This window comes from Heptranchias perlo, chromosome 2, assembly GCF_035084215.1.
Source record: "Heptranchias perlo isolate sHepPer1 chromosome 2, sHepPer1.hap1, whole genome shotgun sequence".
Lineage (NCBI taxonomy): Eukaryota > Metazoa > Chordata > Chondrichthyes > Hexanchiformes > Hexanchidae > Heptranchias > Heptranchias perlo.
The window spans coordinates 31,884,132-31,911,042 of NC_090326.1; the positions used below are offsets into that span (position 1 = coordinate 31,884,132).

General features: G+C 41.9%; 1 protein-coding gene across 1 annotated transcript in view; it reads right to left on the reverse strand.

The window, feature by feature from the left end:
• scgn (secretagogin, EF-hand calcium binding protein) overlaps positions 1-26,639 on the reverse strand; it is a 55,982-nt gene extending 29,343 nt beyond the window's left edge. The window contains exons 1-8 of the mRNA XM_067997387.1: positions 26,554-26,639; positions 26,169-26,314; positions 25,391-25,441; positions 24,692-24,768; positions 21,928-21,998; positions 9,853-9,945; positions 5,031-5,120; positions 1,018-1,074 (exon numbers count right to left, since the gene is read on the reverse strand). Of these exons, the coding sequence (XP_067853488.1) occupies positions 1,018-1,074; positions 5,031-5,120; positions 9,853-9,945; positions 21,928-21,998; positions 24,692-24,764 (384 nt within the window). The 5' untranslated portion in view covers positions 24,765-24,768; positions 25,391-25,441; positions 26,169-26,314; positions 26,554-26,639. The remainder of the gene's footprint in view (positions 1-1,017; positions 1,075-5,030; positions 5,121-9,852; positions 9,946-21,927; positions 21,999-24,691; positions 24,769-25,390; positions 25,442-26,168; positions 26,315-26,553) is intronic.
• Positions 26,640-26,911: the final 272 nt, after the last annotated feature.

A 26,911-nucleotide genomic window follows, 5' to 3' on the forward strand; every position in this document is an offset into this window, starting at 1 on the left:
GAATTACGTATATATCACATTCGATTCTACTTAAACGTTTCTTGACCGCCTGACTGGTTTCCCGGTCTAAACATATTGAGGACATCAATAACTGATGTATTAAATACTAGCTCTTCTAAAGGGAAGGAATTGGTTTGTATCAGCAACTGTCAACAGATGAGTTGCTCAGTAGTTTCAGAGCAGGGAGGCAAGCTGTAGGCAGTCACAGTTAGGGAAGGGAAAAAGAACCAGAAAGTTAACGCTCTCATGTGTCTCTTATTGCCTGGCACTAAAGTTGCATTAAAGAAAGAAAAACTTGCATTTATATAGTGCCTTTCACGACCTCAGGACTTCCCAAAGCACTTTACAGCCAATGAAGTACTTTTGAAGTGTAGTCACTGTCGTAATGTAAGAAACGCGGCAGCCAATTTGCACACAGCAAAGTCCCAAAAACAGCGTGATAATGACTGGATACGTTTTTTTTTTAGGTGATGTTGGTTGGGGAATAAATATTGGCCAGGACACCGGGGAGAACTCCCCCGTTCTTCTTCGAAGTAGTGCCGTGGGATCTTTTACGTCCACCTGAGAGGGCAGACGGGGACTCGGGTTAACGTCTCATCCGAAAGGTGACACCTCCAACAGTAGAGCACTCCCTCAGTATTGCACTGGGAGTGTCAGCCTAGATTTCGTGCTCAAGTCTCTGTAGTGAGACTTAAACTCATGACCTTCTGACCCAGAGGCGAGAGCGCTACCACAGAGCCATGGCTGACACTGGTAGAGGGTTGGGAGTAATAGGGTCCCCATCCTCTCCATTACGGAACGGTGTGTGGAATGCAGGTTATCTAATGTGGGGAAAGAGGTAACGTGGGTGGCAGAGACAAGAGCTTTTTGTTTATCATTATGAAATGTGTCTCTGGAAAATAGCTGACTGTGTGGAAGGGACCTTATAACCCTGTTGGTTGTGAGGTGGGAGAATTTCACAGATATTATGACTATTATTTGAATAAGCTGTGTGGTTTCTCTTGACATGTGACTTACTTGGAGTTCAGTGGCTGAAATGTATCCACTGCTGTCTGAGTCATATTTACGCCAGATCTGAAAAGGACAACAGAGATATTAAGTGTGTAGGAAATTCCAGGACCAGCCAGATTTCTAATTCTAACTATATGCGTACATAGCAGAGTGCACTTATATCATCAATACTGGCTTCCAGTTACAGGGCAATTATATCTTAAATGGCCTCCCATTGCCATTCTGATCACAGACTGTCACTGTAACCATCAGTGGCTACAAGACTCATTAGTTAAGTTTGACTGAAATCTAAATGTTTCTGTAAGTGCGTATGACCAACTCATAATGAGGTGAAATCACTTTTTTTGCAGTAAAATTTAGTAATTTGAGTTAAGCAACGTAATTAGAACAGCAAAGTCGGACTTCAGTGCTAAAAAAAATTTGGATCAACAGAAATTTGAATGAAGCAGCTCTGCATTAAGATTAGACAGTCCGTTACCGAAAATAATATCAGTTGGTTTGGATTGTTTGTAATAAGGCAGAAACCAGCATCTGGATTTGGTGACTTGGCTTTGCTCTCATAGGTTTCTCCAGAAGAGCCTTAAGCATCATAATCCAGGTGTCTGTTCAAGTTACTCTTGATGGGGTAGTAATATAATGAAAAGAAATACTTGCATTTATATAGCACCTTTCATGACCTCAGGTCCTCCTAAAGCGCTTTACAGCCAATTAAGTACTTTTGAAGTGTTGTAAAGTAGGAAATGCGGCAGCCAATTTGCACACAGCAAGGTCCCACAAACAGCAATGAGATAATAACCAGACAATCTGTTTTTTAGTGATGTTGGGTGAGCGATAAACATTGGCCAGGACACTGAGGAGAACTCCCCTGCTCTTCTTCGTACAGTGTCGTGGGATCTGTCCCTTGCAGCTCCCAAAATACTGTGGGGCAGAGTAAGAACTCCCCAGGACTCCTTTTGTTCTTTTTTGTCTGGCAACCCAATAAAACTAAAACATTTTTCTTCAAAGATTTTGTTCAAGATTTTTTGTCTCTTATTGGTTCTTAATCACTTTTCCAAATTGTGTCCCCCTTTATTGCAATCCAGGCTGCCAATCCCTGGCAATGGAGTAATGTTCCAATTTTTAAAAGGTTTAATCAATCTTCTCGTCAATGCTTGTAAGTATATAAAAATAAGGGGCGGTTTCGTGAGTTTGTTATTCCAACAGGAGCCTCGCCAATACTCTGAGCAGTTTCTCAATTTGTTGGGCCAATGGCCAAAGTTCCCCTACTGGTAATACGCACTTGGGAAAATCGGTCCCGCAGCATCCAACCTTAACATGGATTTTATCAAACAGGGCAGCATTTGTTTTAGGATTGGATTCTCCTGACCTTCACCCACCGCCTCTGCTAAACTAGGCAAATTTTTAGGCTAACAATTTTTTTCTCTCTATCTTTTCCCCCAGCCTTAGCAAAGAACCAGCACAGGCATGATGGGCTGAATGGCCTCCTTCTGTGCTGTGCATGATTCTATTAAGAATTCCTTCCCACAACAAACCATTAAATTCCGACAATCTTTGGCCAGGTGAAATTCTCCAGCATGAACTCAGGGTTTAAGCTATTTAACAGAGAAAATATTACTCCGATAAAGAGAAACTCGTGAAGCTGCAAGACACTTGTGGGTTAATGTTACTTGTGAATGCTCCCAGCGCAGAGCACGCCCATGATTTTTCTGATATATGCTCCCAGTGGACGAGACTCCGTGCCAGGAGATTGCATTCATAAAATTTACCCGCTCATGCAAAGCATCACATGACCCTCCCAATCATGTTGGTTATATTAGATATAGCTCCTGAGTTGCTGGAAATTATGATAAATCGGGATGCAAGTTAATATTTACAGTATAGCCTGGAAGTTTGAGTGTTGTCATTGTATGAACACAATGCATTTGTAGCAAATTTCTCTCTTTGCTATTTTAATGTAGCTGTTAATCATGGTTAACGGCCATGTTAAAACAGCAAAGAAAGGAATTTTATACAAGCACATTAAGTCTACATGGTAATAACCCCTCACGTCCCCAAAGAAATTTCCAAATGAATACTTCTGATGTACTGCATCATGTCTACTTGCATTAGGAAAATAGCTCCTTAATGCAAGAGCTCTGGACCTTTGTTTTAGCTGTTCAAAGATTGCAACTTTCTGGAAACTGATGCTGTGCGCAGTGTCACATGAGAAGATTTATTGCTTTCCTTAAATGCAAAAAAAATGATGAATATCACGGCTCTGCCATTTTGGGGAGAATTGATCTTTCCACGGAACCCAAAAACAGCATTGCATAAGTAAATTAAAACATGCATTCATTGCAGGTACATTTTATTGTTCCCCTTTGATAATTTGGTGCCGTCGTTTCTCCTAAAGGCGTTGACTAATTGGTGAAATATGGGACCATGAAATTCGGCCATGCAGCGCCCGTTTTTCAGGCGCTAAGCAGCCTACTAAGACCCCAATATGGTGGGCTGGAAACACGCTGCCTGCCATATTGGATAAGATAGAAGAACTGGTGGCAGGAGCGCACGTCGGGTACAGTTAAAGGAGGAAATAATTTATTCAAATTAGGGTCCTGCGCCTCTTGCAGGGCACAGTCTCGATTTTCAAACGCCCCAGTGCTTCACTCACAAAGCACAACGTGGCACTAACTGGCAGGAAGTCCCCCATAATGACCTGAATGTGGAGCTGCAAAATGCAGGAGAGTTCCTCCCGACCCCACATTAAAAGAACGTGAGCCGCTCCCTGCTCCCCCGGCCACTGATCACCCAACTCCCGGCCCGAGACCTGATCACCCACCCAATCTCATATACCTGAGGGCCACTGTGATGCCTATGGCCCAATATCGGGGGCACCTCGGGCATCATCATTTAGGTGCAGGAATTGTACCCTGCGCCCGAATTTCTAGGCTATGGTTTCAAGGCCATCAGGTGGCCCCAGTACCTCACTCAAGTGGCCATTATGCAACTGTAAACCTTGACAGTAAGAATCAGAATCAGGATATTTTATCAGTGAGGTGGGTGGCATCAGAACTAAACTTGATCCTGTCCTCACCAACATCTAGCCAAGTGCAATTCCAGCATGGCTTGCTGGATATCGCTCAGGAGCAGAAAACTGTGGTTGCTTCCTCTCCTTGATCAGCAGTGCTTATTTTAAGTGGGTTAATGTCTGTGTAACTGTACTGCACACAAAAAAAACACAAGGGTATCAAGTGTTTGGACATGAACTTCACTGATCGGAAATTCTACCCTCTGGCATCTTATCTGGCAGGTCAGCTGAGATGGGACTAAACTCATTACAAGTCAAACAAAAGCAGAACTTGGACTTCTAATCAAACATTGTGAAGTAAGCAACTTAAGCACTGCTATACATGTGGCACTCATTTAATCTCTATCAAGTATCTAATGTCATTGTCACACTGCTAGAGCTAAATAAATGATCACATCTGTTTTCCCCAAAACTTTCCCTATTCAAGGATGTCAAAAGTAACAGGGTATGTTAACAAGTCAATTGCGTTTTTTATAAATGGCAAGAATTGTGGAGACTTTAGCCTTGTGGTATTTTACAGATTTCCATGTGACTTGCATTAGAATGTGATTCAGTCTAATGATTAGTCTTGAGTGGAGCACTGGATCCAGGAATAAAGATTCTAACCACCTGCATAAAAACAAACTAATGCTACACAACTCCCGGTCTGCCCAACACCACAATGGTGCTGAATTGGATGATTCCCAATTTGTAGGTTCACAAACAGGCCATTTCTCAGCCTGGTTTACAAAACCAACTCTTAGACTAGCCATGGTCCTACCACTGCTCTAGTGTAATAAATTACTGAAGAGTCTTGCAACGCTTGCTGACTGAAGACCTGGATAAATTACGCATAGGTGTTCTGTCCCATGGTTTATTATGAAACTATATATATTTATATATATATATATTTATATATAATATAGAGAGAGAGATCAGCCTCCATGCCTAGGCCCAGAGGCTGGTTACCTACCCGCATGAATTCCACACTATTGTCCAGTGGAGTCTCACGGTGGAATAGCAAGAGAAAGTTCTCATCTTCTGGCAGGATCATGTTTGCCAGCTGCAGAATTAGAAGAGTGAAGGTCAGACCACAAGTACTTTATATATTTTTAGACACAAAAGAAACTAGGAATTTGAATCTGTGGTGGGGCTAGAGGATCAGTTTCACATGACTTAACACAGGATCCACTAGTAAATGCAGTGATTGGCCTCAGGAAAACAGGCAAAACTTAAAAAATTTAATTTGAATCTGGCACAGGCACGATGGGCCAAACGACCTCCTACTGTGCTGTATGATTCTATGAATGGTACCAAGCATGTGACCTCAGAGATTAAGATGGGCCAGAATTGTCCAATATGCTTGTTCAATTTTTACTCTATTGCACAACTCCATCACTTAAAAGCATTGACCATTAAACAGAATTGTGCAGGTGGTACCACTGAACTGTGCATTAGTGATATAATTTACAATGACAAAGACAATAGCAGAGAATTCACAAACAGCACTGTTTGAATATCAAAATGATTCCTTTCTCTTAGGTGCATTTTACACTACATCTGTAGCGTTGGTGAGAAGTAGTTTAGTGCAGTTATAGCATAAATGCAGCCCAAATTCAAAGTCAGGTCCTGAAATGACACCACAGCGAAGTGGAGTGGGACTCACTACATTTAAACTGTTTAAAGTGAGGATGTAACTCACCTACAACCTATTCATCTGCTACTGTAACAGAGAGATGAGATGACCTGACCTGAGTTGGATTGAAATTTAGCATCGCATTCTGATTGAGGCCCTATAATCAAATCTTCTATAGGTGACCAAAAGTGCTTTCTACCCCGACCTATGAGAACAAATATTCAGTGGAAGGCATGAATTGAAAGGGGAAGTGTGTTCACTTAACTGTCCCTTAATCCTAAATCATCCAAAGACTGCTGAAGAGGGTGGTGCTTCTGCCTTCCTAGCGGGGAGCTAACCTGAAGTGAGCACAGGCCAGAGAATTGAATCGACATTGTTCTGGTCCTAACTCTCACTTATGCTGCGGTTGAGCATTGCTCCCCATTGGGAGTGTGGGATAACTGAATTTACCGTAATGAGTGTTCCCTGTAGTTTGAAACTCTTCATTCTGATCAGTCCTAATAGTTATCAGTGTCTCTTGCTTTTCTTAAATGTGTATCACAAATTGAGATGGGTGTTTACAATAGCAAACCCAGACCTAATTTAATTAAGTGGTTTGTTAAATACTCTCTCCCTTACCCACTCCTTGTCGTTATTTGACCATTGAATAAAATGGGCAGTGACAACATGGATACGAAATTGGCCAAGTGACAGGAAACAGTTTTTTTTATTTTCACTCATGGGATGTGGGCATCGCTGGCAAGGCCAGCATTTATTGCCCATCCCGAATTGCCCTTGAGAAGGTGGTGGTGAGCCGCCTTCTTGAACAGCTGCAGTCCATGTGGTGAAGGTTCTCCCACAGTGCTGTTAGGTAGGGAGTTCCAGGATTTTGACCCAGTGACGATGAAGGAACGGCGATATATTTCCAAGTCGGGATGGGTGTGTGACTTGGAGGGGAACGTGCAGGTGGTGTTGTTCCCATGTGCCTGCTGCCCTTGTCCTTCTAGGTGGTAGACGTCATGGGTTTGGGAGGTACTGTTGAAGAAGCCTTGGCGAGTTGCTGCAGTGTATCCTGTGGATGGTACACACTGCAGCCAAGGTGCGCCAGTGGTGAATGGAGTGAATGTTTAGGGTGGTGGATGGGGTGCCAATCAAGCGGGCTACTTTTTCTTGGATGGTGTCGAGCTTTCTTGAGTGTTGTTGGAGCTGCACTCATCCAGGCAAATGGAGAGTATTCCATCATACTCCTGACTTGTGCCTTGTAGATGGTGGAAAGGCTTTGGGGAGTCAGGAGGTGAGTCACTCGCCGCAGAATACCCAGCCTCTGACCTGCTCTTGTAGTCACAGTATTTATATGGCTGGTCCAGTTAAGTTTCTGGTCAATGGTGACCCCCAGGATGTTGATGGTGGGGGATTTGGCGATGGTAATGCCGTTGAATATCAAAGGGAGGTGGTTAGACTCTCTCTTGTTGGAGATGGTCATTGCCTGGCACTTATCTGGCACAAATGTTACTTGCCACTTATCAGCCCAAGCCTGGATGTGTCCAAGTCTTGCTGCATGAGGGCACGGACTGCTTCATTATTTGAGGGGTTGCGAATGGAAGTGAACACTGTGCAATCATCAGTGAACATCCCCACTTCTGACCTTCTGATGGAGGGAAGGTCTTTGATGAAGCAGCTGAAGATGGTTGGGCCTAGGACACTGCCCTGAGGAACTCCTGCAGCGATGTGGTGAACGGTTGTTTTTCGGGCTGCAGGAAGGTAAACAGTGTTGTTTCCTAGAGGTCGGTACCAGGACCACTGCTTTTCTTGATATATATTAATGTCTTGGAATTGGGTGTACAGGGCACAATTTCAAAATATGCAGATGACACAAAACTTGGAAGTGTAGTAAACAATGAGGAGGACAGTAATAGACTTCAAGAGGACATAGACTGGCTGGTGGAATGTGCAAACACATGGCAGATGAAATTTAATGCAGAGAAGTGCAAAGTGATACATTTTGCCAAGAAGGAGAGGCAATATTAATTAATTGGTACAATTTTAAAAGGGGGTGCAGAAACAGAGGGACCTGGGGGTATATGTGTACAAATCTTTGAAGGTGGCAGAACAGGTTGAGAGAGCGGTTAAAAAAGCATACAGGATCCTGAGCTTTATAAATAGAGGCATAGAGTACAAAAGCAAGGAAGTTATGTTGCACCTTTATAAAACACTGGTTCGGCCACAACTGGAGTATTGTATCCAATTCTGGGCACCGCACTTTAGGAAGGATGTGAAGGCCTTAGAGGGGGTGCAGAAAAGATTTACTAGAATGGTTCCAGGGATGAGGGACTTCAGTTACGTGGATAGAATGGAGAAGCTGGGGTTGTTCTTCGAGCAGAGAAAGTTGAGAGGAGATTTGATGGAGGTGTTCAAAATCATGAAGGGTTTAGATAAAGTAAATAAAGAGAAACTGTTCCCATTGGCGGAAAGGTCCAGAACCTTCACATCCTTCCTGAAGGAAAAATATTTGTTTGTGCTACATGCACAGCTGCAGATACAGCTACAGCTATAGATGGCAGAATACTGAAGGGCTACACCGAGAAATGGGCAAAGGAGTGATTACCAAGACTGAACTGAGCCAGGGCTGTGGCATTAGAATCAAAAATGAACCTGTTGAAGATTTAAAAGGTGGGGTGCGGGGTGCGGAAATGATACTGTACTGTTAACATGTGCCTCTTACGTAAAGAGCAGGGGGTGGAGTTAAGTTGTTTTAAGTGTCAGGACTGGGCTGTTTAATTAACTGTTGTGAATACACTTTAGCCTGGAATTGAAATATTTAGCCTCATTTCAAATACAAGTTTCCATAACATGGTAGCCCTGCCAGCCCTCAAAGTGAAAGGACACAAGTTCAATCACATACTCTGCTGAGTTCTCAATTTCTACCTCATAGGGGAGATATTAAAGCACATTAAGCCTCCCTCCTTGCCCTGCACCTAAACCAGGGGGAGTGAATATAAGAAGCTGAATTATCAGTAGGTCAATTGAAAATTTCAAAACTGATATGGATAGATTTTTGTTAGGCAAGGGTATTAGGGGATATGGAACCAAGGCAGATAAATTGAGTTAAGATACAGATCAGCTATGATCTAATTGAATGGCGGAACACGCTCAAGGGGCTGAATGGCCTACTCCTGTTCCTATGTTCCTATTATTAACATATCCTATTAAAAGAGCTTTTTCATATGACAATGCTCTCTTATGGGGTTGACATTTTTTTTCAGTTGAAAAAGCACCCTCTGTTCAGAAAGGTATACTCCTCACTAATTCCAGTCTGTTGACTTTTAGAATTCCCTAATTTGGCAATCCTGCACCTAATAGAAATTCAGCATCTGTTACCAAGAGCATGATATTTAGGAGCTCTCTAAATGTCTTAACAGAAATTGGCTGAATCGATGAGATTAACATACTCAAGACAAAGTCTTGAAACACGCAAAGTGAATGACTGAATTACTGATGTTAATTCAGCTCCCTCAGGTAATTCCTTCCACAAAATTCTTTAATAATGTCATAAACACTCAGCATTTAAAAAACACACGCACAAATGGTAAAGCAAAATCAAACAACGTGAAAGTTGCTCAGAATTCCTTACAATGATTTGATTTTCCAAAAGGACTGGTGATAGTAAAACTCCTTCTTTAGCAACATAGGAACAGAAGTCGGCCATTCAGCCCCTCAAGTCTGTTCTGCCGCCATTCAATTAGATCATGGCCGATCTGTATCTTAACTCCATCTACCCGCCTTGGTTCCATAACCCTTAATACCTTTACCTAATAAAAATCCATCAATCTCAGTTTTGAAATTTTCAATTGACCCCCAGCCTCAACAGCTTTTTGGGGGAGAGAGTTCCAGATTTCCAGTACCCTTTGTCTGAAGAAGTGCTTCCTGACATCACCCTCGAACGGCCTAGCTCTAATTTTAAGGTTATGTCCCCTTCTTCTGGACTCCCCACCAGAGGAAATAGTTTCTCTCTATCTACTCTATCAAATCCTTTAATCATCTTAAACACCTCAATTAGATCACCCCTTAATCTTCTATACTTGAGGGAATACAAGCTTAGTCCATGCAACCTGTCCTCGTAAGTTAGCTGAATGACTTGCACGGTACAGACACAGAGCCGGAGTTAGAAATCCTTGGTTACCTCCTGGATTTGCAGCCTTCCATCGGCAGTGACGTCGTACGCAGACATAAATCGCTCTTTCATTTTCTGGACCTTCCCGGCACTCAGGTCACCCTGTGAAAGCCAAGGAGATGAAACACCCGGTCTTTAGAATTCAGTCCATTTCCAAGATTCAATCACGCACGATTTGCCAACCGACAGCTAATTCGATTAAGGCTGTGCAGACCTCGCTACATCTGCTGTGGCCCTTTGAACCATGCACTTCAGTGCCAGTCGATCGAGTATGTCCAATTCTTCAGATAACTATTTATGGTAACACATTAACATCAGCTCCCTTCACACTGATACGTTGTGACATGTTCCAAACTAAACAATTCTAGGTGTCACGCGCGACTGAAATTCCTGTGACTTTTGCCATGAACTGGGCAGCAGTTTCACTGTTTTTCTATTATACAGGGTTATTCTCTTTGGTGATTCTAACATCTGTGCCATCTGTGTAGGTACCTGAGCAGTGCGATACGTGAAACTGTCTCTACATTTCTTAACTTGCTGAACTTTTAGTTAAAGTGCAGACTTATTGTAAACCAGCAATGCAAGTGAAACAGTGCTGCTGCTATCAGCGCCCACGCACGACACCAAAAGAAGTGCTTTCCTCAGGTATACCCAACACCAATATTCATAGAAATACATATATGGAAATTACAACATGGAAACAGGCCATTCGGCCCATCCATTCCTGTTAGCGTTTACCCTCCACGTGAGCAAATATTCACAATCAAAATTCCCATATCCCTTCATTCCCTTTTCCTTCCCCAAACTAATCTTGAATGTTGCCTCAACTACTAAACTTGGAAATTAATTCCATAGCCTCACAACTCTCTGTGTGAAGATGCTTCTCTTGCTCTCTGTTCCAAATCTCTTATGTTCAATCTCGTGTCTATGGCTCCTCGTCTTTGACCTCTCCAGTACTGCTTCTATCTCCCTTGTCCTATCCTTTCAAAAATTTAAACACTTCTGTCATATCGTCCTGTAATCTGCATTGTTCTAACGAGAAAAGGCCCACACTTGCCATCGGAGGCGGACATTTTTTTGGCCACTGGTGCACTGAATGACTCAGCCAAGCTGTACATGTTAGAGAAGTGTGAAATGAGCAGGGCATGGGGTCACCACTGGGAGTTTGGAGAGGACACTGGGAGTTTGGTGATGGAAGTGTGCACCGTCATCCCTTTTGTCATTTAATCACTCCTGCCCTTCACCCTATTACAGACCTTCCCTTTTGTTCTTTCTTTCCCCTCTCACCCCCTTTTCCCTGGCTCTGTCCTTGCTTAAAAACTATTAATTTTTTAAAAATTTGTTTATGGGATGTGGGCGTCACTGGCAAGGCCAACATTTATTGCCCATCCTTAATTGCAGGATTTTGACCCAGTGACGATGAAGGAACGGCGATATATTTCCAAGTCGGGATGTTGTGTGACTTGGAGGGGAACGTGCAGGTGGTGTTGTTCCCATGTACCTGCTGCTCTTGACCTTCTAGGTGGTAGAGGTCGCGGGTTTGGGAGGTGCTGTTGAAGAAGCCTTGGTGAGTTGTCCAGGTCTTGCTGCATGCGGGCTCGGACTGCTTCATTTTCTGAGGGGTTGCGAATGGAACTGAACACTGTGGAATCATCGGCGAACATCCCCATTTCTGACCTTATGATGGAGGGAAGGTCATTGATGAAGCAGCTGAAGATGGTTGGGCCTAGGATACTGCCCTGAGGAACTCCTGCAGCAATGTCCTGAGGCTGAGATGATTGGTCTACAACAACCACTACCATCTTCCTTTGTGCTAGGTATGACTCCAGCCACTGGAGAGTTTTCCCCGATTCCCATTGACTTCAATTTTACTAGGGCTCCTTGATGCCACATTCGGTCAAATGCTGCCTTGATGTCAAGGGCAGTCACTCTCACCTCACCTCTGGAATTCAGCTCTTTTGTCCATGTTTGGACCAAGGCTGTAATGAGGTCCGGAGCCAAGTGGTTCTGGCGGAACCCAAACTGAGCATCGGTGAGCAGGTTATTGGTGAGTAAGTGCCGCTTGATAGCGCTGTCGACGACTCCTTCCATCACTTTGCTGATGATTGAGAGTAGACTGATGGGGCGGTAATTGGCCGGATTGGATTTGTTCTGCTTTTTGTGGACAGGATATACCTGGGCAATTTTCCACATTGTCGGGTAGACGCCAGTGTTGTAGCTGTACTGGAACAGTTTGGCTAGAGGCGCGGCTAGTTCTGGAAGACAAGTCTTCAGCACTACAGCCAGGATGTTGTCGGTGCCCATAGCGTTTGTTGTATCCAGTGCACTCTGCTGTTTCTTGATATCACGTGGAGTGAATCGAATTGGCTGAAGACTGGCTTTTGTGATGGTGGGGATATTGAGAGGAGGCCAAGATGGATCATCCACTCGGCACTTCTGGCTGAAGATGGTTGCAAATGCTTCAGCCCTGTCTTTTGCACTCACGTGCTGGACTCTGCCATCATTGAGGATGGGGATGTTTACAGAGCCTCCTCCTCCCGTTAGATGTTTAATTATCTACCACCATTCACGACTAGATGTGGCAGAACTGCAGAGATTTGATCTGATCCGTTGGTTGTGGAATCGCTTAGCTCAATCTATAGCACGTTGCTTCCACTGTTTAGCATGCATGTAGTCCTGTGTTGTAGCTTCACCAGGTTGGCACCTCATTTTTAGATACACCTGGTGCTGCTTCTGGCATGCTCTTCTACACTCCTCATTGAACCAGGGTTGATCCTCTGGATTGTTGGTAATGGTAGAGTGAGGAATATGCCAGGCCATGAGGTTACAGATTGTGCTGGAATACAATTCTACTGTTGCTGATGGCCCACAGCGCCTCATGGATGCCCAGTTTTGAGCTGCTAGATCTGTTCTGAATCTATCCCATTTAGCACGGTGGTAGTGCCACACAACACGTTGGATGGTGTTCTCAGTGTGAAGATGGGACTTTGTCTCCACAAGGACTGTGCGGTGGTCACTCCTACCAATACTGTCATGGATAGATGCATCTGCGACAGGTAGATTGGTGAGGACGAGGTCAAGTAAGTTTTTCCCTCGTGTTGGTTCGCTCACCACCTGCCGCAGGCCCAGTCTGGCATCTATGTCCTTCAGGACTCAGCCAGCTCGGTCAGTAGTGGTGCTATTGAACCACTCTTGGTGATAGACATTGAAGTCCCCCACCCAGAGTACATTCTGTGCCCTTGCTACCCTCAGTGCTTCCTCCAAGTGGTGTTCAACATGGAGGAGGACTGATTCATCAGCTGAGGGAGGGCAGTAGGTGGTAATCAGCAGGAGGTTTCCTTGCCCATGTTTGACCTGATGCCATGAGATTTCATAGGGTCTGGAGTCAATGTTGAGGACTCCAAGGGCCACTCACTCCTGACTGTATATCACTGTACCACCACCTCTGATGGGTCTGTCCTGCCGGTGGGACAGGACATACCCAGGGATTGTGATGGAAGAGTCTGGGACATTGGCTGAAAGGTATGATTCTGTGAGTATAGCTATGTCAGGCTGTTGCTTGACTAGTCTATGGGACAGCTCTCCCAATTTTGGCACAAGTCCCCAGATGTTAGTGAGGAGGACTTTGCAGGGTCCACTGGGCTTGGTTTGCCTTTGTTGTGTCCGGTGCCTAGTGATCCGATGCCAGGTGGTCTGTCCGGTTTTATTCTTATTATGACTTTTTGTAGCAAGATTGTACAACTGCACTTGGGTACGATAGCATAATGGTTATGTTATTGGACTAGTAATCAAGAGGCCTGGACGAATAATCCGGAGTCATGAGTTCAAATCCCGCCATGGAAGCTGGGGTTTTTTAATTCAATTAATTAAATGAAATCTGGAATTAAAAAAAACTAGTATCAGTAACGGTGGCCATGGAACTACTGGATTGTCGTAAAAACCCATTTGGTTCATTAATGCCCTTTAGGGAAGGAAACCTGTCGTCCTTACCCGGTCGGTCCTATATGTGGCTCCAGACTCTCAGCAATGTGGTTGATTCTTAATCGCCCTCTGAAATGGTTTAGCAAGCCACTCAGTTGTATAATCTCACACATACGCGTGTAAATACAAACAAGCTTGTATGCACATATGCATCTACGCACACATATACACACACACTTACGTACACACAAACACGTAGATAGGCATGTACACACATATACACGTAGATATGCACACACACATATATGTACACATATAGATGCGCACGTACACATGTGGATATGCATACATGCATGTAGATACACACACATGCGTGTAGGTACACACAATGTAGGTATGCACACAAGCTTGTATGCACCTACACATGTACACATACACATGCACACACACACACATATATATATATATATACACACTTTTTATAGATATAGATATATATATATAGATATATATATAGATGATATACATACACACATCGACAAAAGTAGCTAAGCCAATCTCAAATGATTAAAATATACCAGTGAAGTTGATGCACTTAAACTGATTAAGAAGCAGGTGGAGAGGAAGAAATTGATAATGATTTTTTAAAAAAAGAACCAGAATTGAAAATTATGAAGCAAGTCTAACCACATGAAAATGTAATTATATTTTAGTGGATGGTTCTCATAGATCTTATATAGGTCTCAGTTGAAGTTAAATGCCAGCTAATGTAACAGCAAAATCTCATTTTAGCCATGGCAGGTTATATTTAAAATGCTGAATAAAAGTGCAGTAGTGGATTTCCAGCTAATTCAATTAGAATTTTAAACCATATTATACCTGAGTCATGGTGCTTTTCAGATAACGGTTTTTTTTATTCGTTCATGGGATGTGGGCATCGCTGGCGAGGCCAGCATTTATTGCCCATCCCTAATTTCCCTTGAGAAGGTGGTGGTGAGCCGCCTTCTTGAACCACTGCAGTCCGTGTGGTGAAGGTTTTCCCACAGTGCTGTTAGGAAGGGAGTTCCAGGATTTTGACCAGGATTTTCTTGCCGTTTCTCCTAAAAGCACTGTCTCTTGCTGCCGTACACTCCACAGCAGACAGCAGCTCTCGGACCTCACCCACATGAGCTGCTCTGCTGGAAATTAGCTTTTAAATTAAGGGGCAGATTTCATAAATTGGCATTCTTGGCACAGAGTAATGGGAGCGGGTATCAGGAATCTGGGTGCAATTCCCGATAAAGCACTACAGTTGTGTGATGCATTTTTAATTGGCAGACAATTGGCACTAGGATCACAACACTAGTGATCGGACACCAATCTCCGAACCTTTGACTTCTCTGAAAACATGGTGTGGATTAGAATCGGTACAAAAAGAATGGCCTTCTCTGTGAGTTATGATGTTATCCACTAACATTTCAAAACCATTCCAAGCCTCTCCCACAAGATATTGCTCATTTCACCGAAGAAAATGCAGGGGTCAATGTAGCATAACAGCAGATAGTCAGGGTTCATTTCAATAGTGACTCACAGGTCCTGCAAGAGAAAGCAAAGGACTGCTGGGTCTTTCACTCTGTAAACCACCGCTGGCACAGTACGTTATACCTTCTGTTATAGTCACTGGGGCAAATTCAGCACTCCCAACAGGGAGCCACACTCAAAGGGAGAGCAGGTCACAAAATCGGGCCTATATTGCTGTAGTTCTATCTCCTACTTGTGCTCCCTGCTGGGAGTTTGAGATCAGTGAATTTACCCCATTATCACTTTAGTCATGTTTTATAGAAAATTCTTGTAGGTGTGCCTAGTGAGATTGAAGGTATTGTGAAATCAGCATGGTGCCTATTGGTTATTTTAAAAGGTTATTCATCATTGTTCTAATTTAACAAGTCTGCAATAATATTGCATGGCCAATACAAAAAGAAACATGAATTAACTAATTTCCACAGCAAAAACTTTACAATGTTAAAATATCTGTTATGTTTCTTGCAACTTCTCCATGTCATCATTTAGCTTAGAAAGAAAGAATTTACATTTATATAGTGTGTCTTCAGGATGTCCCAAAGCGCTTCAAAACCAATGAATTATTTTTGAAATGTGGTCACTGTTATTATGTAGGCAAACGTGGCAGCCAATTTGTGCACAGCAAGTCCCGCGAACAGTAAATGAGAGTAATGACCAGTTAATTTGTTTTTGGTAGTGTTGGTTGAGGGATGAACACTGGGAGAAATACCAGTTCTTCCAAAGGTCCTATGGATCTTTTATATCTACCTATGTTGGTGACTAATGCTGTTTAAATAACATGTATTAACTTTAACTAAATTTGCTTTTTGCATTACACAATGAAGGCATATAATCTATGCTGAAACTTCAAGGGAGTGCTGTCTTTTGAATGGGATATTAAACAGAAGCCCTATCCGCCTGTGATGCCCCCCATGATAAAAATAGCCTGCCAGTACTCACTGTTCAGGCTCTCTCTCACACACACACACACACACACACACTTGGGCAAGGTACTAATAGGCTACCATCACCTGCAGACTGCTCCTCAGCATAAGTTGGCACTTTCTGGGATGCACAGGAGCAAACTGGGAAAAAAATCCACTAAGTCTTCATGGAAACATGGACTGTCAACTCTGAGGATGCACTTGTACACGATAACACTATTTAATTTGATTTTGCCTGAAGCAGATAAGTTAATCACATGGAAGAAACACAGTGAATCTATTGACACAAGCCAGATTTGACAATAGCAGTGTTGGTTCAGTTGCAAAGCATCTGCCATGTCTCCTCTTTAATTTTTAACTATCTGCCTAACAGAAACCAGCCATGTAAAAGGGAACTTAGCTTGCAAGTGGCATGTGAAGGAAGATTTAAAGCTGAATATATGACAGCTAAAGCTCTTCAATCGGTGGATGCATGCAAACATTGTATTTATATCTACAAAGGTACTACCATCACTGGGCCATACGTTTGTACACATTTACTTTGTTAAAAACGGATTCAAGTGCTTTTGGCAGTGTTTTAATACAGCTGCTTTCACCTTGTATTTTTGTTTAGTGAAATGAGCCAAAAATATAAGCCTTGGCTCTATGTTGTGGGATTTCGTGGACGAAATGCTTAGTGTTATTTGTCTGAAATTCCACTCTCCACTTTCTTAGTGAAGGCATTAACCCATTTTTTTTTTAAAAGCAGGTTAACACCCCACTAAAATAACAAAGAGGGACTTTTCAGATGAATCGTTAATTTGAAGGCAGTAGTGATCATACCACATCTGAATATATTTTCCACCAGGTAATGTACCTTGAGTTAATATAACCTCACCTCTGGCACCTGGGTTCCAAACTAGCCTTAACCAATAAAAACATATGAAAACAACCTGCAGGAAAAGACCAGCTGATCCATCATGCCTGCCCCACGCCACAATGGCTAGACACTTCCTACCACCCCCACCCCCCCCAACACACACACACACACACACACACACAAAGAGGCAAAATAACAGAGGAAAAACCCATGTTCAATAAGGGGAAAAAAAAACTCTGGAAAATTCCTCTCCGACCTGAAGATCTAAACAATCCATGTAGAAATAACATGATTTGTTCTTGTATTTCCTTATTTATTAATGGCAACTCTGTCCAGTGGAATAAATTGGAAGAAATAGATATAAATAGACAGATGAAAGTCTCCTCTCTGCATTAGATGTTGACACCATAGATTAAATCAATGTTGATAGCCTCATTTCAATGTTAAGCAGGTGTGGGCCCACAGCACAAAAACTAAGCATAATTTGTTACAAAATGGAATCGCCAATCTCACTCAGAGATGCCACAATGAAGTTGGGGGTTTAACACGCATTGGCAAGGCTGAATAGAGGGACCTTTACTCTGCATTTGGTCCATGTTCTACTTGACCTGGATGATACTGACATCGTGGGGCTGATTCACCAAGTTTGCGCTGCAGTGGGGGAACTTCACATGCCAGCAGCGAATATCAGTGAATCTAAGGCGCACTGCCCATCATTTTCCGTCTGTTAAAATTAATGAATGAAGCTCTCACTGGCAACACAAATTCAAAAAGAATTACCCCTGGGTGCCAAAAGCAAAAAAAAACTTCCAAGGTTGAAATCAGCCAGTGCAAAACTCCCTCACCTTGAGCAACATATAAATTCACCAAAAATGTTCAAAACTAGTGGCCGAAACTAATGAGCACACTTCACGTCTCATGTCACTCGCCCTCTTGCTGTACCATCCATTCCGTCTCTGCTTAGGTCACTCTGATTCTCTATGGTGATGCTGCATTAAACCTTGAAGGAGCTACTCTATCTATTAAACTAAATCTAAATCTCCTTGAAACACTTAATCTTCCACGCTTACCACAAAATCCCCAGTCTGTGCCAGGCTTTTGCTTCATGTACTGAAAAATAAAGCATTTCTGAAGCAATAAATCAGCTCTTTAAATTAGATTTTTTTTTGCACAGAGAAGCTTTTGGTCTAAAAGCCTAAAATTTGACCTAATGATTTCATAACATAACAAATTCAACAGAAAGGGTAATCTGATATTCAGCACAAATAGTGCACAGAACCATAGAAAGGTTACAGCACAGAAGGAAGCCATTCAGCCCATCGAGTCCACGCTGGCTCTATGCAAGAGCAATCCAGCTAGTCCCACTACCCCGTTCTTTCCCCGTAGCCCTGCAATTTTTTTTACTTTCAAGTACTTATCCAGTTCCCTTTTGAAGGCCATGATTGAATCTGCCTCCACCACCCCCTGGGCGGTGCATTCCAGATCCTAACCACTCGCTGCGTAAAAAAGTTTCTCCTCATAGCACCTTTGGTTCTTTTGCCAATCACCTTAAATCTGTGTCCTCTGGTTCTTGACCCTTCCGCCAATGGGAAGTTTCTCTCTATCTATTCTGTCTGGACCCTTCATGATTTTGAATATTTCTATCAAATCTCCTTGCAACCTTCTCTGTTCCAAGGAGAACAACCCCAGCTTCTCCAGTCTATCCACATAACTAAAGTCCCTCATTCCTGGAATCATTCCAGTAAATCTCTTCTGCACCCTTTCTAAGGCCTTCACATCTTTCCTAAAGTGCGGTGCCCAGAATTGGACACAATACTCCAGTTGTGGCCGAACCAATGTTTTATAAAGGTTCATCGTGACTTTCTTGCTTTTGTACTCTATGCCTCTATTTATAAAGCCCAGGATCCCGTATGCTTCTTTAACCTCTTTCTCAACTTGCCCTGCCACCTTCAACGATTTGTGCACGTATACCCCCAGATCTCTCTGTTCCTGTACCTCTTTTAGAATTGTGCTCTCTAGTTTAGATTGCCTCTCCTCGTTCTTCCTACCGAAATGTATCAGTTCGCATTTTTCTGTGTTAAATTTCATCTGCCACGTGTCCACCCATGCCACCAGCCTGTCTATATTCTATTGAAGTCTATCACTATCCTCCTCACTGTTCACTACCCTTCCAAGTTTTGTGTCATCTGCAAATTTGAAATTGTGCCCTGTACACCCAAGTCCAAGTCATTAATATATATCAAGAAAAGCAATGGTCCCAGCACCGACCCCTGGGGAACAAAACTGTACACCTCCCTCCAGTCTGAAAAACAAGCATTCACCACTACTCTCTGAATATTTTAGAACAAAACTTTAATTTTATACAGTTCTCATTTCAATCCTTCAAGCTCCATAATTTACTGAATTTACTGATATTCTGAATTTCAGACAATGTGCTCCAAGAACAGAATGACTGACAGTTTCAGTATTTATTCCTTAAAGTTCTATATAATGTTCACCTTCTAGGGGCTGGATTACATTTGCCCCACATAGTGCCGCTTTGCGCTCTGTGCTGATAACTTCTATGGGGTTAGATGAAGAAGGGTGGGAGGAAGCTCACGTGGAGCATAAACATCGGCATCGACCTGTTGGGCTGAATGGCCTGTTTCTGTGCTGTATAATCTTTGTAATTCTCATCTTGGTTCGGATCAGATTTCTTGCATTGTGGAAAAACTCGTGAAAGTGCAAATTTCACACTTGCAGCCACACAAGTACTGATCCATTCCTCTTGCAAGCAAGTTCACTTCTGGCTAAATGGTGACACTGAATTTGCGTGGCATTTCTGAATTTACATCCAAGTTTTGTTTTTAATCAGATAAAGCAATCAATAATAATCTTTGTTCTTCACCCAAAGTATTGAAAAGAGATGTTAATAATTATTGGGACTTTCAACTAATTGTCTAATACAGTGGCTTCACCTGGTTATAATCTAGAAAGAAAGAACTTACATTTATATAGCACCTTTCACGACCATAGGATGCCCCAAAGCATTTCACAGCCAGTGAACTACTTTGGAAGGGTAGTCACCGTTGTAATGTAGGGAAGCGTAGCCAATTTGCACACAGCAAGGTCCTACAGACAGCAATAAGACACATTAATCTGTTTTAGTGGTGTTGATTGAGGGACAAATATTGGCCAGGACACCAGAAGAACTCATCTGCTCTTCTTTGAATAATGCCATGGGATCTTTTACGTCCACCTGAGCAGGCAGATGGGACCTTAGTTTAACTTTGCATCCGAAAGTCGGCACCTCTGACAGTGCAGCACTCCTTCAGTGCTGCACTGGAGTGTCAGCTAAAAATATGCCCTAGAGTGGAGCTTGAACTCACAGCCTTCTGACTCAGAGGCAAGAGTGCTACGACTGAGCCAAGCCTAATATCTACTGAACATTACTCTACCAGAATGAACAGCAACAGGAGTCAATGTTTTATTAAAACAATTATTCAGAAAAAGAACAAAATATTTAATAATTTCTCCCATTTTCTTGTCTTTTTCTTTGGGTGTGCCGGTCACTACTTTAGCTGTTCAGATGTTCTTTGTTTCTGTAATGCATCTTTCTATTGTCTGACTCAGGAGATCCATTACATCATTTAACGATCCCTAGCTTTGTATCGAGGAGGTCACAGGTCATTCAACAGATACTTCCGCTCTGTGTTTGCGGTATTGTTGATTTATTTGTCGGTTTTTGCTGATTCTAAGTGTTAGCCTGTCTTTCATTTTTCACTCCTGAGAAAGGGTCCAGCCCAAAATGTTGACCTGTCTGTTCTCTCCCCAGAGGTTGGCTGATCTGCTATATGTTTCCAGCAATTTATGTTTTGAATTTCCAACATTTGCAGTTTATTGCTTTCCAAAAAATATTTTATGGTTCCATGCATCTATCCAATTCTACTTTTTAATATTTAATGCTAAACATTTATCATTTTTTTTTGCAGAAGTCACAATCAAAATTGTATACATTTAAAAGCCTCAAAAGATACCCAGTACAAAGGGTTAAGTCACTGAAGAAAATAATTGTGACAGAACTACTGCACTCAAGATCTGCACAATTATTGTTTGAAGTATCGAACGAACTGGGCAAAAGAAAAAAGAAAAGGGATATTATACTCACAGAAATGTTTGGGTTGCTGGGCTTTTAAGGAGAGCGAATGCAATGAAAACAGTGTATAATCAATCCCCTATGAGATAATGCTTTTCTGTCTTTGCAAATGCAAAGAGTTGAGCAAGAGGAAGTGTTATTCTCTGGCTCAATTGACTTTATCACTATGCATTGTTTTATGGAAGTACTTTCCATCTTTTTTTGAAGAGGAGATTTAATAGAGGTGTTCAAAATCATGAAGGGCTTTGATAGAGTAAATAAGAAGCCATTTCCAGTGACAGAAGGGTCGGTAACCAGAGGACACAGATTTAAAGTAAAAGAACCAGAGGCGACATGAGGTAAAAAATTTTATGCAGTTAGTTGTTATGATCTGGAATCCCCTGCCTGAAAGGGTAATAGAAGCAGATTCAACAGCAACTTTCAAAAGGGAAATGGATAAATATTTGAAATGGAAAAATTTGCAGGGCTATGGGAAAACAACAGGGGTGTGGGGCTAATTGGAGAGCTCTTCCAAAAAGCTGGCACAGGCATGATGGGCCGAATGGCCTCCATCTGTGCTGTATCATTCTATGATTCTATGATTTGGCAATCGGTTGCCAGGAGAGAACTAAATTTGTTGCCATGGAAATGCTCATAATGAGCTTTACTCAAGAACAACATCAAGCGAAAGAAGTACGTGTACTCACTTCAGTACCAAGTTTCTTCATAAGGTGACGGAAAAAATCATCCAGTTCTTTGCCTTCAATGTAGCCATTATCTAGACAGAGTTCAACAAATAATGTAACCATTCCAATAAAGTAATTTACAGAGGCACTGAATAGGATCAGTTAAAATAGCCATCCTATCTCACTTTCTGGAAACCTTGTTTACTGAAGAATTTTTGTTACAGAATGAATTAGGGTAATAAAGTACAGTAAAGAGACCTGAATTTACTAGGAAACAATATTGTGTGCATCAAGGCCATACATGGCCAGGATCAAATTTGTACCAAGGCAAATGTGGTCAGCTAGAGTTTTGGGCATTTTACTATTAGGTGGATTTTAGCAAGTTATCGCTTATTATTCATGTGTAAAAATGTTTTACATTCAACCTTTCTTTTGTCCACATAACAGACTTACAACTCCCTACATCACAGGATAGAAAACCACTTACCAAGCAAGCTGGCTGGGTTACCTTAATGGTAACTGCAGCCTGGTTAACAAACTGAAATAGCAGCAATCTACCCTAACCCCCAGAGCTATTTATGAGCTACAATTTTAAAATGATGGCCTGCTTTAGCAGCGTAGTAATTCTGCTTGGTCACTGCTGTTCCTACAAGGATGTACAGAAGTCACGGTGAAGAAGTACTGCCCTCAGTGAGCGCTTGGAAAACTAGGTTCCACCGTGTTACAGGTTGCTCTGAATGGAGTGAGCAGTGTGTAGATTGAAAACAAAATGGTTCTTTACTGACTATAATAGTTAAACTTCCAGTCTTCTGTCAGATGAGAAGAGATTTAAAAAAAAACTTTTATTTCACAAAAGGTCGAGCAGGTTTAAATAATACTGTGCCCGGGTCCACGCTTACTAAACAACAGAGCAAGTGATAGGTTATACTTTACTTTAGAACATAGATGTCGGGCTAATTCCACAACAATGGTGCTGACACATTTGGTTCTAGAATAGGGGCCATCGTTCTGATACTGAATTCTATTCTGGAATCACGCACTATCGTTCTGATACTGAATTCTATTTTGGAATCATGCACCATCATTCTGATACTGAATTCTCTTCTGGAATCACGCACTATCGTTCTGATACTGAATTCTATTTTGGAATCATGCACCATCGTTCTGATACTGAATTCTCTTCTGGAATCATGCACTATCATTCTGATAGCACAATTTAGGTCAGTTCATTCCAAAATTCAGGCAGTAAGTACAATGACAGTTAATGACCCAAAGCAATGGTGCTCCCATCCTGCAGCTTGTAACATCCCCATTGAAAAAATATGAAAATCAGTGTTTACGGATCACAGAACTGATAAAAATTCTAACACCTAACCCTTATACCAGCTCTTTATTGAAGATCTCAAGGTCAACTTTTTTTTAAATGGCAAAATTGAAGATTTCACCTAACTTTGCCCCAACTCTATATTTTTTAAACAAAATAAAAACGGAAAGTGCCAAACAGAACTCATATTTTGATACAGTCAATAAGTGGTTAAAATAAATAACTCCAAAACAGCAACCTACATCCCTTATTCAAGGGCTGAGTGTGTTGAAATAATGAATGTTAAACTGCTTTTTACTGCTAATAAATCTGGGTGCAGTTTTGTTGCAAACATCCCTAGCAATTTTTAGAGTACCTTTTAAGAAAGGACACGTTTGTTGGTCAAAACACAGGATAAGGAGGGGACTTGGTCAGTGTGAAAAGTCTCAAACTACAACAGTGGAGCAAATTAAATATAAAATAAAAATAGAAAACGCTGGAAATACTCAGCAGGTCAGGCAGCATCTGTGGAGAAAGAAACAGAGTTAACGTTTCAGGTCAATGACCTTTCGTCAGAACTTTTTTTAAAGAAGTTGTTTAATTTAAGAACAAGTTCTGCTAAGCGCAAGAGGGTGTTGTGGATGGGGACTGATTGAGCCTCCGTTCAAGGAAGAAGGGGAGGGACGCAAGCCGTCCTAGTGGGTATGAAGGTGTAGAGGGACTGGACGTCCATTGTGACAAGGAGACGGTTAGGGCCAGGAAACTGTTAAAGTGGCGGAGGGCGTCAGAAGAGTCTCGTATGTGGGTCGGAAGAGACTGAGCAAGGGGAGAAAAAATGAGTTGAGATATGAAGAAATAAGTTCCATGGGGATAGTTTTGTTTTGCTGGGAATCTGAGGTCATCATCCTGAAACATTAACTCTGTTTCTCTCTCCACAAATGCTGTCTGACCTGCTGAGTATTTCCAGCATTTTCTGTTTTTATTTCAGATTTCCAGTACCTGCGGTTTTTTCCTTTGCTTTAGTGGAGTAAATTAGTTGAGTTCACCTCGGGAGAACAAAAATTGGGGCAGGTCCCAGTCTTAGCACTGATCCACCTCAATAAAATGTCCACAACTGGGCACAACCAGAGCGACAGTCAAATACAGCCAAACCTGCAAATGGAAATGTGACAGAAAGGGTGTCCTGGTCTATCTCAACCCTTTGCTGTGTGAAAAGCTGGTCAGAATTCATTTGTTTGCCCTTTCCGATCAATTGAATATTCCAGGGTTCAACTTGATCGCAACAAGTTTGAATTACATAAAAAGAAAAATTAATTTCTAATTTATAACAGTGCAGCCACATTAAGAGTAATAATTTAAGGTTTTTCTCGTTCATACATTCACCTGACGCTTACACTAACTCATATAACCATTCCATCATAGAGAAGGGGCTCATAGGTCTCCCTATTTTGCACTGAATGTGATAAAGTAGAAATACATTACCATCAGCGTCAAAGCGTTGCCAAATTTGAAGGAAACCGACGGCGTCCAGGTTGTCGAAGCCCGGGCTGTCCATGGTGCTGGGGAGTGCGAGAAAAAGTTTCAAACTGGGGGCAAGGTTTTCTGATGGTTCTGCTGCAGACAACAGGAGAGATCCAAAGCTTCCGAGTGGCCGGCGGTCTTTTCCCCCCACCCCGAAAAAGAAAAGCTGACCGAAACACAACGATCACACTCACACCGAGCCAAACACCCGAGTGGCAAACGTTGCCCAACGAGCCCGGGCTCTGCCCCCTCAGGATGCTGACGATCTCCGGCTCCTCCCACCTCAGCATCCTATCAGTTTCCAATGCACTCACTTGTTAGGCGCACAGGCAAGTCTGCATTGAAAGGCTGTTTGGAATAATAACACGGGCCGGACAGCTAAAGTTATGTCCTTGCGAGATCTTTTAACAGAAATAGTGAAATACCGCCTGTCAGCATTTCTATAGCACTGACCCAGAACATTAAAGGGCATATGGAAAAAAAAATCTCCGGGACAATATCATAAGGGGTTTTAAACAATCGGGGTTTATGGGGTTAATGAAGTGCTTATTATACTGTCTTTCATTTTCTGAGCTAGAGTACAAACCAGTGCTGTAACTAGCAGTCTTGGTTCATGCCCTTAACATAAACGATCTCTCGCCTGCTAACTAGAATAGTTACCTTAGCCTGCTCCCTCTGATTCGATCCTAATCTTTCAAACGACGTGAACATCTGGAAACAAAAAAACACTGACCTAACCCGGTCATTTCACACATATCAGACACATCAGTTGTCTTAGCCATTCAGCAATACGGATAAGTCTTACAAATCATAATTGAAAATGTAACTTATTCTATGTAACGCCTGCACTCTTAGTGTATGGAAATATTAATAATATCATGTTTTTTCTTCTCAAGACTGCAATGCACAATATGATCAACCTCAAGACCAGGGGAAATAAATCCCTTTTTGTTTTAGTTCTACTGCTTGGTCATTACTTAAGTTAATGCACCATCAGTATTTTCTGCATTATAGCATAAGGTATACTAACATTTTTAATTACCAAATGTAGAGTGGGCATTTTGCCCGTCACACTTCAGATGTCACGCTGTTTCTAATCAATTTTGTGTCAGACTTTCATTCAATTGGTTCAAATGTCATATCCATAAATCAGCAACAAATCACAAAATCAACTGGTAGGCACAGTATCAGTAAGTAGCAAACATTAATAAAAATTACTAATCATGGGAGTTCAAGAAAAAAAAATTAATGAGTAGTTAGCAACAGTGATCAATAATAAAAAGGTGAACCAATCAAATTGTTCAAAATATTCTTTGAAAAGGCTTTCAACTGCCACCTTGCATTCTCCATTAATCTGGAGATTTACTGCTGGAAATAAGGTTTTAACAAAGTAGACATAAAAAGATTGTATAAATTACAATAAAGAGACTAAACTTACCTTTACAATGACATTTTTTGTTTGAAATATCTGTAACAATGTTTTCCATTGGATGCCTTTACCGATTGAGGAGCCTTAGCCTGGAGTTTAAGACGTTCCCAATGTTATTACTCTCACCAGATGCAGGCTACAGCAAATGTATGGGCCTGTAAGTCATTACATTTCATTGAGTTACATTGAGTCTACAGCACAGAAACAGGCCATTTGGCACAACTACTCTATGCCATCATTTATGCTACATACAAGCCTCCTCCCATCCTACTTCATCTACCCTTATCAGTATGCCTTTCTACTGCTTTCTCCTTTGTGTGCTTATCTAGCTTCCCCTTAAATGCATTTAATTTGCTTCAACTACTCCTTCTGGTAGTGAGTTCCACATTCTTACCACTCTTTGGGTAAAGACGTTTGTCCTGAAGTCACAGATTTGTTTGTGATTGACAGCAAGAATAGCCATTCACAGAGTGCGTCGCTTGTTTGTAAACTCTGCCACATCTTGTACTTGTGTATCGATGAAGACTTACTGCAAATGAAAACCACTAGGGAAGACACTATTAGAAGCAATTAAAGTAATTTTTTTTAGCATAAGACATCAGAAATACATCTAGGTCATCTTCAACTCGTAACTGGTTTTCTCTGCTGTAACCAGCGCTTCGACCACATTTACCAACTATAATCACAACGATAGTGGGCAAATACAGTCAGTAACACGCTGACTCACAGCAATTAGGCCTTGTGGGCTTAAA